Source organism: Panthera uncia (genome assembly GCF_023721935.1).
Source record: "Panthera uncia isolate 11264 chromosome A1 unlocalized genomic scaffold, Puncia_PCG_1.0 HiC_scaffold_17, whole genome shotgun sequence".
Taxonomy (NCBI): Eukaryota; Metazoa; Chordata; class Mammalia; order Carnivora; family Felidae; genus Panthera; species Panthera uncia.
The window spans coordinates 32,823,878-32,838,085 of NW_026057577.1; the positions used below are offsets into that span (position 1 = coordinate 32,823,878).

Genomic DNA, 14,208 nt, shown 5'->3' on the forward strand with positions numbered 1-14,208 from the left:
AATCAGCAAGAGAGAATGGTACGAGATGTGGTCAGGGAGGTAGGCTAGGGCCAGACTACAGATTTTATAGGTCATGACGGAGTTTGATTTTTCTTCTAGAATAGGAATGTATTGGGTGAGGTTTGAGAAGAGTAACATAGCTTGATTACCTTTTAAAACAATTCCTATGGCTGCTGTGCAGAGAATGAACTTTGGCCAAGGAAGAGTGGAAGCAGGGGGATTATTGCAAGAGATTAAAAGCTATAGAGATAATTCAGGTGACACATGGTGGTGGCTTGGAACAGGGTAGCAGTGGAGGATGTGGGGAGATGTGGTTGGATGCTGGGTTTACTTTGAAGGTAGAGCCAAGAGGACTTGCCAATAGACCACCTTTTCTTCTGCTCCTTTGGCCCTGGGAACTCCATACACACACTCTAGTTGGCTCCTCTATCCTCACTGGGGGTCTGGGTTACAGAGGCAGACCCCAGGGACCCAGCTAAATTGCAAAGTTTCCAGGATCAAACAAAGGAATTTAAGACTCAGGCGTTGTGTTCTCCATGAACTGTCTCCACTTTCCATTATTAGCCCATTTAATGGGAGGGGACTCTGCCTGTTGTCTCCCTTACTCGATCTAGCCTGGCTTCTATACCCCTAGTTACTCATTAAGACATTTGTTTATCCAAATAGGGGCCCTTAGGGTGTATTGGTGACACCCAAAACAGTCCTGGGGGTGGTGGTGTTTGTATTTGATACAGAGTAGGGGGCAGGATCATCTGATGGTTTCAGTCCTCAGACCCAGGCCAGTGACTTACTCATGTTAATTTACACAAAACACAGTGGGGTCAGACCTGATCCCACAGAAGACGCACACAACATTTTTGCCCCAGGCTGGGCATTTCTTTAGAGCCTGGGAAAGATCAGGCTAGCCTTACATTCTCGGGCAGCAAGGGCTGGGGAAAGCAAGCAGGAAAGGGGATTACCCAGTTGGCTCTGGAGTCAGCAGGCCCTGCTCTGTTTGTGTTGTGCTGCATGGAGGGTGGGGGGTGCATTATAAATGCAGCCAGCCAGAGGGCCCCTGGCTCAAAACCTAGGACTCAAAACCTAGGACTGCACCATCTCTGGGAGTCTGTGCAAGCCTCCCCAAGATGAAGCTGCCAGGCCAGGAAGAGTTTGAAGTCTCCAGTGCTTGTGAAAATGTGCCCACAGGAGAGCTGGAGAATGGCCCTGGCTCTTGCCCCAGCCCTGATGGCACCTCAGACACAGACAGAGGGGATCGGGGGGTACCCACGGACCCTCTGCTCTTCATTCAACTGAATGAACTTCTGGGCTGGCCCCAGGCACTGGAGTGGAGAGAGACAGGCAGGTGAGTGGGACCCAGGGCAATTTTATGGGGTCTTGCCCCTTCCCCAGCTGGTGACTCCTCCTGTTTGGGGAGATGCTCTCTGCCCCAATTAAGAGTTCCTCTCAGGGGCGCCTGGGTGGCGCAGTCGGTTGAGCGTCCGACTTCAGCCAGGTCACGATCTCGCGGTCCGTGAGTTCGAGCCCCGCGTCAGGCTCTGGGCTGATGGCTCAGAGCCTGGAGCCTGTTTCCGATTCTGTGTCTCCCTCTCTCTCTGCCCCTCCCCCGTTCATGCTCTGTCTCTCTCTGTCCCAAAAATAAATAAAAAAAAAATGTTGAAAAAAAAAAAAAAAAAAAAGAGTTCCTCTCTGTGCTCTCCAATTCAGGCCCTCACCCTCCATGATGCTCAGTTTTCTCTGCAGTCTACTTTTGAGTTCCCCAAGACCCCAGATGAGGGGTGAATGTCCAGGAAGGGGCATGCTTTGCACCACTGGGCCCAGCCTCCCCCCCCCCCCACCATTGCTCTACTTTCTCTGGCTCTCCTGTGTTCCCACAACCTGGACCTAGGAGAGATGGCCCCAATAACACAGTCTATTCCTCTCCACCACAGGTGGGTGCTGTTTGAGGAGAAGCTGGAGGTGGGTGCAGGCCGGTGGAGTGTCCCTCACGTGCCCACCCTGGCACTGCCCAGCCTTCAGAAGCTCCGCAGCCTACTGGCCGAGGGCCTTGTGCTGCTGGACTGTCCAGCTCAGAGCTTCCTGGAGCTCGTGGGTATGCTGGGAGCCTGTACAGGGAGGGCCTGAGTAGCTATGCCATTTCCCTAAGACTTCCCCCCAAAGCGTTGGAAATTTCCAGAGCTCACCCCACTGCACCCTAGGGATTATCCGTCCCTGTCACAGGGAGGAGATGGAAAAGCAGAATGGAGGGACACCTTTCCTGAGATTCCCAGAAGGGAAAGGGAGCCAGGCAGAGGGGAAAGGGGAAGAGTGTGGGGACAGGGAGCTCTCAGGAGAGGGTTGAAGACCCATCTCTATTCTTTAGAACAGGTGACAAGAGTGGAGTCGCTGAGCCCAGAGCTGAGAGGGCAGCTGCAGGCCTTGCTGCTGCAGAGACCCCAGCATCTCATCCAGCCCACAGGCACCAGGCCCTGCCAGGGTGAGAGGCCCCTCCCTGGGCCCAGGACAAAAAGCCCTGGGTGGGAGGGTCCCAGATCCCCCCTGCGCTTCTTGGACTAAGAGCAGCCTAACCTTGGCTCAGACCTCTCAACCCGGGGCCTCAACCCAGGCCTCGTGGGTGAGAAGTGGAGGTAACGGTGAGGGGAGAAGAATGGAGGGGCCAGAGTTTTGTGAAGGGACGCTCTTGACAGGCACCGTGCCAGGAGCTTTACATGCAGTATATTCTCATTTCATCTTCACAACCATCCTGTGAGGCAGTACCACAATTAGTCCCATTTTAGTGATGAGAAAACTGAAGCTCAATGAGGGGAACTCTAGTTTTCATAGTTTATCACGGGTAAACCTGGTCAGGGAGCCCTGGTGTGTCCACCTCCAAAGCCTGTACTCTTACTCGCTGCCTGATCGTGTTTTGAAGGGTCTGCTCATCCAAGAGAGGCTTCTCACAATGAGGAAGCCCCGCTGAAGGAACAGGTTTGTGGTCCTTCCTTGGGCAGGGCTGGGAGAGGAGTCAGGCCTCATTATTAATCAGTACCCCACCAAAATCTGCCTTCCCACGTAACCACTCATCCATGTGTCTCCTTGAACCCCCATCCAGCGTCAGAACCCTCTGAGACGGAAGCTGCCTCCAGGGGCTGAGGCAGGGGCTGTGCTGGCAGGAGAGTTGGGCTTCCTGGTACGGCCCCTGGGGGCCTTTGTACGACTGCGGGATCCAGTGGTGTTGGGGCCCCTCATTGAGGTGCCCCTTCCCAGCAGGTGAGGCTGTGGGGAGTCGGGGGTCCTGGAGCCCAGAAGGATCTCTACTGGGGAAGGGGTTGAGAAGTCTCTGGTTCAGTTCTCTGAGGGGGCATGAGTGGGGATGGTGCTCAGGGGTCTGGGGAGGGGGTGGTGGTCAGGGCTGCAAAGTAGGTGTGAACATGATGAGCATATGAATGGGGGCTGGTAGGAAGGTCAGAGGTCAGGGCTGCCTTGTAGGATAGCAGTCTCTTATTTTCTCTGGCGCCTGGTTCCTCCCTCAGGTTTTTCTGCCTCCTCCTTGGTCCCTCCACACTGGGAAGGGGCTATCATGAGATGGGCCGGGCCATGGCCGTCCTCCTCAGTGACCGGGTGAGCTGGGCAGGCAAGCGCGTGCGTGTGTGAGTGTGTGCACGCACGCGCAGACTTTTGCCAGTGAGAGTGCACACCGTGGCCTCTAGATGTGACTGAATACAGCAATGAGGCAGACTGTGGCTTTGTGTCTGTGCACATGAGGACTTAAGTTTTCTTGGCTACCAATGTAGCCCCCTTAACTAGGACACTGCTGGCACACAGTAGGCCCCCAATACCCACTGCATGCATGTATTAATGAAGGAATGCTTGAATGACTTGTGTCTAGCTTTGAGATTGTAAAGATTCATGTAAAGGTCCAGATCGGCATTTACTGCCCCTTTCTGCCCCTATCCCTAGCAATTCCAGTGGTCAGTTCGTCGGGCCAGCAGTCTTCATGACCTTCTGGCAGCCTTGGATGCCTTCCTAGAGGAGGTGACAGTGCTTCCTCCAGGTCGGTGGGACCCGACAGCCCGGATTGCCCCACCCAAATGTCTGCCTTCCCAGCACAAAAGGTATATGGGGGTCTTCTCCACAGACCTTGGGTCCAGTTCCACTGTGGAGGAGGGGAGGGGATCCCAGGAAAGGGATACTTGTCTTTGGATTCAGAGTCTGCTGGCAGAGATAAGAGCAGCCACCAGGAGGCAGCAGGCCCAGTCACGTTTTGGTTGGAGATCCTCAGGCAACCTGGGTTCCCCTTCTCTTCAGGCTCCTCTCACAACTGAGGGAGGTCAAGGGCCCATCTGCCCAGCATGGGGCCCTGGCTGAGGACAGACATGGTCACTGGCCACATGCGCCCAGCCCAGAGTTACAGCGGACAGGCAGGTGAGGTGAGCTGGGTGAGAGCAGGGGTAAGGGTCCTGGGAGGGGAGAGGGGTCACAGGGGCACAGAGGTGTATGCTCACGATGGAGGGGCTCAACCAGTCACAGGGAAGGTAGCAGGGATAGGGGCGTGGGGTGTGGGCACTTGGGTCACTGACAAACCATGGGTGGGAGGCTGTTTGGGGGCCTTGTCCAGGATGTGCGTCGGAAGGCCTTGTGGTACACCAGTGACTTCCTGGACGCGCTGCATCCCCAGTGCTTCTCGGCTGTGCTCTACATCTACCTGGCCACCATCACTAACGCCATCACTTTTGGGGGTCTGCTGGGGGAAGCCACCAATGGTGCTCAGGTGAATCGGGAGATGTGAGGGGGGGGGCAGGCACAAGTTTCAGTATTCTGCTAGCTACCCCTGGGGCAATGGGTGGGCAGTGGAGGCTCCCTGGAAGCTTGGGTGGCTGTACTGAGGACTCCAGTGTCCTGTGCTGACAGGGTCCTCTGCCGGCTTCTAGGGGGTGCTGGAAAGTTTTCTGGGCACTGCAGTGGCTGGAGCTGCTTTCTGCCTGATGGCTGGCCAGCCCCTCACCATCCTCAGCAGCACGGGGCCAGTGCTGGTCTTTGAACGCCTGCTCTTCTCCTTCAGCAGGTAGGAGAACACCCCCACCCTCACCGGACCCTCACTAGCTGCACTCTTGGCCTGATCCTGGCTGGGTCAATAGGGAAGGGAGGGAGCTGTCTGTTTGGCTCCAGGGGTACCTAACCTGGGGTAAGTGGGGAGCAGAACAGCCCTGGCAATCCCTCCGTGTCTCACTCCCCCAGAGATTACAGCTTGGACTACCTGCCTTTCCGCCTATGGGTGGGCATCTGGGTGGCCACCTTTTGTCTGGCACTAGTGGCCACAGAGGCCAGCGTACTGGTACGCTACTTTACCCGCTTCACCGAAGAAGGCTTCTGTGCCCTCATCAGCCTCATCTTCATCTACGATGCTGTGGGCAAAATGCTGAGCTTGACCAGTGCCTATCCCATCCAGAGCCCTGGCTCTCCTGCCTACGGCTGCTTTTGCCAGTACCCAGACCTGGGAGGTGGGTGAGGGGAATACGGAGCTGGAAGAGATGGGGAAGGATGCGGGAGAGGGAGGGGATGTCCCCTTGCTGTCTCCCTTGTTAAGTTCAACAAAATCCTGAATACTTTCCCAATGACCAGCAGCACTCTTCCCCACTTTTGTTTTGAATCCATTGAGAAGTAACAGAGCAGGCCCAGTATTATCTTTTTTTTTTTTAAGTTTATTTATTTATTTTGAGAAATAGAGCAAGCAGGGAAGGGCAGAGAGAGAGGGAGAGGATCCCAAGCAGGATCTTCACTGTCAGCGCAGAGCCCAAGATGGTCTCAAAGTCACGAACCACGAGATCATGACCTGAGCCAAAGTCAGACACTTAACCGACTGAGCCACCCAGGTGCCCCAATATCATCTTTATTTCTGACAGTGCTGATAGAAGAACATGCTTATATCTATGGGGAAACGGGCTTCCTAACAATGAAACCAAAATTAAATAGATTTACCCACCCAGTCATGGCTGCCCTGGACAGGGACTGTCTTGCCACAGAAGGGCAGAGCTAAGTTGCATGCACAGGACAGGCAGCTTATTCCCAAGAGTGGGGAGAGGAAGGGACAGGGAGAGGCATGCTCCATTCCTTCTCTCAAATTCACCAATCAAATAAATTGCTGCTCTTCCCCTAGTCTGAGTGACTGACTGAGGGGGAGAGCAGCTCAGAGTTTTACACTTGCACATACCCCTGCACAAGGAAGCAGCAGGAATGGGGAAGAGATATCCTCTCAAGAGCGCCAGACTCTGTGTTAGGCATGAGCAAAACCAGTTCTGGTCCTGATAGAAACCCACAGATTGGTGTGCTCATCTTTTAAGTAAACATTTGCTAGGCATCTGCTCTGGCTGGTCCTAAGCCGGGCACCAGGGATACAGAGACGTAAGGAATTGGTAGGGACTGGGAGATGTCCTGAGGAGCACAGCATTTAGGGTCAGAAGACAGATGAGTCAGAACTAAGAACTTTCTGGTTCAGTTGGATCCATGAGATCAGGCTCCTGAGGGGCTGGAGGAGGTTTCCAGAGGAGGCACATATACCCAGATTGTTCTCTGCTTCCCAGGAAATGAGTCTCAGTGGAAGAAGACAGAACCAAAAGACAGAGATGACATTTCAAGCATGGTGAGGGCCAGTTCCTGGGAGAGTCCTGGGAAAGACATGGTGGAAGCCAAAGAAGTCAGTGGTTCCTGGCTTTTCCCTCCCCACAGGCTAGGGAAACCCTTACAGTTCACAGAGGCCCAGACATTTGCTGTGGCTGGAGACCTCCTATCCTGGGCCCTTGGTGTCTCAGTGAGTGTCAGTCAATGTTTATTCTGCCACCCATAACCCCATACCTGAACACCCCTCCATACAGGACCTAGGCCTGGTCAATGCCTCCTTGCTGCCCCCACCCGAGTGTGCCCGACGGGGAGGCCACCCTCGTGGTCCTGGCTGTCATATAGTCCCAGACATCACCTTCTTCTCTGTCCTCCTCTTCCTTACTTCTTTCCTCATAGCCACGGCCCTCAAGCATGTAAAGACAAGCCGCTTCTTCCCCTCTGTGGTGAGTGTTACCTCTGTCTGTGGGAGAGTACTGCCTCTTGGCCTTGGGCCCTGTCTGTGAATGGGAAAGGGTAAAGAGGGAGGGGGCTGGCAGGCCTGAACCTGACCAAGTGTCCACTGTGTGGCCAGGTGCGCAAAGTGCTCGGTGACTTCTCCTCAGTCCTGGCCATGCTGCTGGGCTGTGGCCTCGATTCCTTCCTGGGTCTAGCCACACCAAAGCTCATGGTGCCCAGCGAGTTCAAGGTGAGAGCTGGGAGTGTAGAACAGAGGGGAGAGCAGGGCCAGCAGAAAGGACTTTGGAGGAGGAAGATGAATGGATACCATGCTTTTCTTCCTCTGAGCTTCCATTTCCTTGCTCATAAAATACAAATAGTAATAATAATGACCTCACAGAGTTGTTGTGAGGATTAATGAGGTGTTGCTGCCAACACAGTGGGTACAGAAAACATGGGAGTTATTATTATAAATTAGGGGTTAAGAGGTTGGGTTCTAGTCAGCCAGCCATGGGCTCGAGATCCAGTTCTGCCACTTCCTAGCTGTGTGACCTTAGGCAAGCCAACCCACATTTCTCATCAATGAGCCTCAATTTATTTACCTGTAAAATGGAAATAATAAATAACAATAGCTGCTACTCTATAAGTTGTTCTGAGGTTCACAGAAGATGAGTGTAAGTCACTCATCTGGCACATACCAAGATCTCAAAAAATGTTACTTATTGTTGTCATAGGTTGGCCCTACCCACCCTACTACTCTGCACTGTCTTCTTTGCACCCCTGTTTGCCGGCTCTGATCTGCTAAAGCTGGAGCTCCCTCCCAAGGGCACGGCAGTGCACAGGACAAGGCTTAGCACGGACTTAGCACCTAGACTTTGCCTGTGCATTTGGAGACCTCCTCTCCAGCTTCCCCCAGGACAGGAGAGCAGGGAGACTCCACCTGGGGTAGCCTCAGGGGCTCAGAATCTGAGATGGCAACTGGGGTCCCCTCCCCCACACAGACGCTTATAATCAGAGCAGACGCAGACACACCCAGCCCTGCCCTGGCCCCAGATCAAGGCAGGTTTGAGCCTGAGTCGCCCCACCCTGGTTGTAGGGGGCGGGGGGTGCCTAGGGAGGAGGGCTCTGTACATCAAGAAATGTGGGCAGGCCTCACCCACCATCTCCTCCTCTTGCAGGGAGGGAGGGCACCTGAGAACCAAAATCCAGAGCCCCTGGCTCCAGCCCAACTCCCAGGCTGGTTCCCCTTCTTCTGCCCTCTTTTAAGGCACTGGAATGCTTTCAACCAGTTGTACATGCACACGTACTGCTCCCACCTACCACCCAGGGTCTTGGAACTGGGGTAAGGGGGTTGGGGGGTTATGGAGGAATGCCAAAGCCGGGGTGTGCAGGTGAGGTGCTCTTGGGAGACCCTCTCTAACTTGTCCACGGAATGCCCTCTCCCAGCCCACACTCCCTGGGCGTGGATGGCTGGTGTCACCTTTTGGAGCCAACCCCTGGTGGCTGAGTGTGGCAGCCGCCCTCCCTGCTCTGCTGCTGTCTATCCTCATCTTCATGGACCAGCAGATCACAGCGGTCATCCTCAACCGTGCCGAATATAAACTGCGGGTAAGACCTGCTGGGTAGGACCAGAGGCCCCTAGACCAAGGTACAGAAACTCCAGGGTGGGGTCCAGGCCCTCCCTCTCCTACTTCAGAGGACAGAGAGCCCAGATCTGGCTTAGTTTCATCCTCGATGCTCCACCACTACCTGCAGAAGGGAGCTGGCTTCCACCTGGACCTCTTCTGTGTGGCTGTGCTGCTGCTGCTCACATCAGTGCTTGGGCTGCCCTGGTATGTCTCAGCCACAGTCATCTCCCTGGCCCATATGGACAGTCTTCGGAGAGAGAGCACAGCTTGTGTCCTGGGGGAACCCCGGAGCTTCCTTGGCATCAGGTGAGGCCAATATTGAGGAGGCCAGAGTGAGAGATCAGTCAGTAAGGTGGTGCAGGGGAGTACAAGGCAGAGCGATTTGGACAGCTTAAATTCTAAGCCTCCAGAGGGCTCTCTCACTACTCCGTAAATACTGCAGTGGGGTGAATGGGTGGGTTCCGGGCTGAGATGGGCGTGTCAGGTCTTCCCTCTTATCCTTGGCCATGGGTGTGGGAGGGCCCGTGGGAGGAGCCTCATGGACACAAAGGCAGAGGCGGCCAGAGCCAAGGGAGGGTGAGGTGCCACCTAACAACCCCCACCCCCCGTCCCCGCCCCCCCTCCCCCCCGCAAGGTAGGAGTGCTTCACTGATGTTACAAAGTTACTGTCACAAAAACAATTTTCTAACCGTTGGAAACACAATCCGTGGAAAGTTTGTGAAATCAACTTTGAAACTGTGAAATGAAAGTTTTTATGGCAGTGTAAAAATCGCTAACGTTGCACCAAAATAAAAAATAAAAACAAAGAGCAACTATGAGCTTGAGCTGATGGAGAGGCCTGGAACATCCCAGCTCAAGTGCCCTGCCCCTTCCTTTCCACCAATTTTGCACATGATGCTAAGGCCCCCTCCCTGCCAGGCTACTATTGGGGGGGTTGTGGGGGGGAAGGGCTCTCTCCACTTCCCTCCTGCCAGTGCCTGTAGTGGTCTCTGGTCAGCATCTCCAAGCCAGGCACCCTGGGGGCTCTCCCAGCCCCTAGCTAACTCTTCCCTCACCCCACAGGGAGCAGAGGCTGACAGGCCTGGTGGTGTTCATCCTCACAGGAGCCTCCATCTTCCTGGCACCTGTACTGAAGGTACCTTTGTTAGGCTGGCATCAGGGGCAGGGCAGTAATAATAACAAATACAGCAAGAACTGACACTGGCTAAATACTTACTGTGCACTAGGCACCGTGTTAAGTTTTCTCCACACTTGGTCTCATTTGATCCTCACGTGAACCCTGAGAGACATTCATACTTCACCAACGAGCAAACTGAAGCTTGTTTTGAGAGAGAGAGAGAGAGAGAGAGAGAGAGAGAGAGAATCTTAAGCAGGCTCCACGCCCAGCTCAGAGTGCAACGCAGGGCTGGATCTGACAAGCGTGAGATCACAACCTGGGCCGAAATCAAGAGTCGGACGCTTAACCAACTAAGCCACCCAGGTGCCCCAAGGAAACTGAAGTTTAAAGAGATTAAGTAGCTTACAAAAGGCCACCAAAAGAGCTAGTTTCTCAGATCTATCTGAGAATCCAAACTCTTACCCGGTGGGTTTTCTACCCAGTGGAGCCGGGTATGGGCACGCTACCATCCCCTATGGGCCAAGAGGTATGGCAGTCTTGCTCCAGCCTGCCAACAAACCTCAGACTAACAGTGTGATCATCACATCCCAGGAAAACCTTGAGACAAAACCCCTTCACTTCTCCCTTACCAGATGTTTATAGAACACCTGCCATGTGCAAGGCTCTGCTAGGCACTTGGGAGAAGTGGCAGGGAGGAAGGGGAGACAGGAGTATTGAAAAGAAATATCGAGCCAAGCCCCTATCAGCAACATACACACATGAACAAAAATTAAGTAATAAGTAATCGTAGAAATGTTCAACAAGCTAAGGTGAGGACACGGAGAATGGCATACAAGAGTCACCAGGGAGGAAAGGTTTGGGGAGGGAAAGGTCATGGAGGCTGGGTGAGAGTAGAGTAGTTGAAAGAGCCAGATAGACTGGATTGGCTGCTTGCTAACTAGGTGACTCTCATTCAGCAGATATTTACTGAGCATAAACCATAGGCTAGGCACTGTTCCAAAGACTGAGGATATAGTGGTGATCAAAAGAGGACCATCCACTGCTTGCAGTCTGGTGAGAAGAGACAGAAAAAAAAATTAAAACAATAAAACAGGAAAATTTCAAATAGTGATTACTTCTAATGAAAAATATAAGAGCGTAAGGTGATTAAGAGTGCCAGGGGTCTACTTTAGATTGAAAGGTGTTAAGACACCCCACCACTTCTGGGGTGTCAAGAGATGAGCAGTGAGAAGCCTGAGTAGTGAGAAGGAAGTCAAGGAAGAACATTTTAGGTAGAGGGAAATAGCAAAGCAAAGCAAAGGCCTCACAAAGGATAGAAATAAACCTCGGCATACTGAGAGAAGGAAAGGAAGCTATATAGCAGGAACAGAGGGAGCGAAGAAGAAAGTGATAGATAAGATAGGAGAAGTAGGCCAGGTAGTGGACAAGTTAACTTAATCTCTCTGAAACCCAATTCCCCCTTTTGTGAAATGGAAATTATAAAATTTACCTCATCTGACCATTTTGAAGCTTCAGTATCAGGCATGCAAAGTGGGAAAGGAAGAGAAAGACTTGGGTCGGCTTAGGGGTGGATGCTAGGGTTGGAGCCTAAGGCTGGGGTGGGGGTGGAGGTGGGGGAGTGTGGATCTGGGCAGCTAGCAGAAGTGAACTCCTTTGCCAGCTCTCTACTTTTTTTCTACCAGTTCATCCCGATGCCTGTGCTCTATGGAATCTTCCTGTACATGGGAGTGGCAGCGATTAGCAGCATCCAGGTGGGCCCATTAGAATCACCAAGCAGTCTCACTCCTCCTCTTCTTTCCTGCTGGTGCCTTCTGCTTATACTTGCCAAGTCCTCTCCTCTCCTCTTCCTGTCTCTCTTGGGCTCAGGAACTCTGATGCCAGGCTCTGAATGGGGAGGGCACCAAGGGAGCCTTCTGACTTCCCGCTCACGCTGGACTTGGACAGCTAACAGTGACACCCTCCATGCTGAACACCCTGCTCTCCTTCTCCTCTTATTCCCCTAGTTCACAAAGAGGGTACAGCTATTACTGATGCCAGCAAAACACCAGCCAGACCTCCTCCTCTTGAGACATGTGCCTCTGAGCAGGGTCCACCTCTTCACAGCTATCCAGCTTGCCTGCCTGGGTCTGCTTTGGATAATCAAATCTACTCCTGCAGCCATCATCTTCCCCCTCATGGTAACTTGGGGCCAGGTTGGGTATTGTCCTGGGGGTCCTGGGAGACTCTGAGCCTGGGAGGGTGGCCAAAGCCTACACATGAGGAAGACATTCCCCTCTCACTTGCCCTAGCTCTGGTTGGGAGTTTTAGGACAAAGAAAGATGGCCAAGAGATGCCTACGGATAGGTTAGTCTTGGGATACCTGATTCAACTCTATTTTTCTAAACTTTTTGGGCTGATCAACCACAAGTAGGAATATAAAGTCCAAAAGAAAACTGAGGTCCTGGCCTGGGAGAGGCAATACAGGCACTTTTATTACTCAGTGAGGTGATAACACAGGTGGCTTCTGGCCTTATTCTTACGCTCTGAGGAAGTTAAGAGCCATAGGCTTTGTAGTAGGACCAACCACATCCCAGCTATGTGACTTCTGAGAAGTTTCTAAACTCTCAAGGCCTCAGTTTCTTTCTCTATACAATGGGAACAATTATATCTACCTCGTAGGAATGTGTTAGCATTAAGTGAAACAATACACAGTGTCTAGTACATAGGAAATGCTCAACGAATGTTACTGTAGTTCATGTTTCTGCTGCTATTGCTGACAGCTCTGGGTTTTGTTTGCATCCCTGCAGTTGCTGGGCCTGGTGGGGGTCCGAAAGGCACTGGAGTGGGTCTTCTCACCACAGGAACTCCTTTGGCTGGACGAGCTGATGCCAGAGAAGGAAAGGAACATCCCTGAGAAGGGACTGGAGCCAGAGTACTCACTTAGTGGTGACACTGAAGATGTAAGCCGCAGGATGGGCCCTCTCAGGAGAAGGGGGCAGGAGTGGGGAGGACCTTCTTGACCAGGAATTATCCCTAAAGTCTAATATTTCTATTAAGCCTGAACACAATCACTCCCCTTAGCTCCTCACTGACACAGGTACACCGAAGCGGTGAGGGAAATCTTTCTTTATAGGGCAAGGGCCCTAGTTTATCAACCCATGGGATTGGAAAGGTCTGATGACAATTTGGTGGGCTTTTTCAACTCTGATCTTTGTCTCAATGTGGGTTTATATCCTTTCACTTTCTGGGTCCCTTTCTCTCTGCTCTGTCTCTGCCTATTCCCAACTCATCTTGGGATCTTTCTTCCACAGTCAGAGCTGATGTATCAGCCAAGGGCTCCAGAGATCAACATCTCTGTGAATTAGCTGGAGTAGGAGGAATTTGGGAGTAGAGACTCCAGGAAACTGAGCATGAGGTGAGGATGTGAGGGAAGTGCCCCTGGAGTCAGGGATGGGGAAGTGTGCGCTCAGACCTTGGAAACTTCCAGTGTGCCGACTAGCCTGTTTTGCCTTCATGTTCCAGTCCCTCATGAACCCCAAAGTAGAGGAGGGAATAGAACGGTCTCCCCACAGGGAAGAATGAAATAAGCCAGGGTACCTGGGCTTGGCTCCCTGCGGCACTGAAGTCTGGCCAGTAGAGGGAGCTGAAGCTCACACCAAATTAGATGTAGAGATGGCGGGGTGGGTGGGTGGGGGGTCGGGGGTTGGTGGGAGGAAGGGGTAAGATGATGAAAGAATGTAGGGAACTGGGGAGGAGATGAAGGGAAGATAAATGTCCCTGCTGCTTTCCTTCGCACTGGAGGCCACTTCCTTAGGCTGCTGAGAACCACACTCCAGACAAGAGGAGGGATACTGTCACTTGCCCACTTTGCCATTCCTTCAATTTTTATTCCTCCACGTATGAAAACATTTTATGAATACTGTACTTAAGGAGTATTTAGATACTAGAGAGACAGGGGTAAGATAATCATGGTCCCTAACTTCATCAGTTTAAATTCCACTGGGAAAAACCAACAGGCAATTGTTGGAGTGGGATAGAGGTGGCTAAGGGAAGCACGAGCTGTGGGAGCAGAGAGGCCTCTAAGCCCTTCTTGGAGGGTGGCGAAGGTGGGGTGGTGGGAGTTGGAGAAAAGGAAGGGGTGCATAACTTGAAATTTGAAGAATGAATAAACACTGTGCAGGATAAGATGGAGGGACATGTTCTAGGCCGAGGGTGTGGCATGTGCAAAACCTGGTGTTTTTCCCCTGTGATAAGCTGAATTTCTGGGGTCCTAGAACCCCCTTCTATCCATGCTTTTCCAAGCTCTAGAGTGCAAGAAGCCCCACCATTTGCAATGGAAAATTCTAGAGGCCAGAGGGAGAAAGGGCAATTCAGTGGCAAGCCCAGAATAAGATCCAATTTTTCCTTATCCCCTACCAACTCCTTTGCCTTGTTCTTTGCCCTACTGTGCCCCTG

The 14,208-nt window shown here is 52.6% G+C and overlaps 1 protein-coding gene across 1 annotated transcript; it reads left to right on the forward strand.

The window, feature by feature from the left end:
- Nucleotides 1-894: 894 nt before the first annotated feature.
- SLC4A9 (solute carrier family 4 member 9) lies at nt 895-13,118 on the forward strand. The gene is made up of 21 exons (XM_049649370.1): nt 895-1,342; nt 1,929-2,089; nt 2,360-2,473; nt 2,909-2,964; nt 3,089-3,246; nt 3,510-3,597; nt 3,937-4,091; nt 4,285-4,401; nt 4,573-4,747; nt 4,908-5,041; nt 5,215-5,477; nt 6,558-6,616; nt 6,849-7,037; nt 7,166-7,279; nt 8,476-8,637; nt 8,785-8,963; nt 9,720-9,792; nt 11,457-11,525; nt 11,778-11,951; nt 12,561-12,713; nt 13,065-13,118. Exons 1-21 carry the CDS (start codon nt 1,125-1,127, stop codon nt 13,116-13,118), a joined length of 2,865 nt encoding a protein of 954 aa, XP_049505327.1. The 5' UTR covers nt 895-1,124.
- The last annotated feature ends 1,090 nt before the right edge of the window (nt 13,119-14,208 follow it).

Excerpts from the sequence above, each read along its gene's own strand:
- SLC4A9 (XM_049649370.1), top strand. The coding sequence starts at position 1,125 with ATGAAGCTGCCAGGCCAGGAAGAGTTTGAAGTCTCCAGTGCTTGTGAA. Across the intron at positions 4,402-4,572 it reads GAGTTACAGCGGACAGGCAG|GCTGTTTGGGGGCCTTGTCC; the intron begins GTGAGGTGAGCT and ends CATGGGTGGGAG. Across the intron at positions 8,964-9,719 it reads CGGAGCTTCCTTGGCATCAG|GGAGCAGAGGCTGACAGGCC; the intron begins GTGAGGCCAATA and ends CTCACCCCACAG.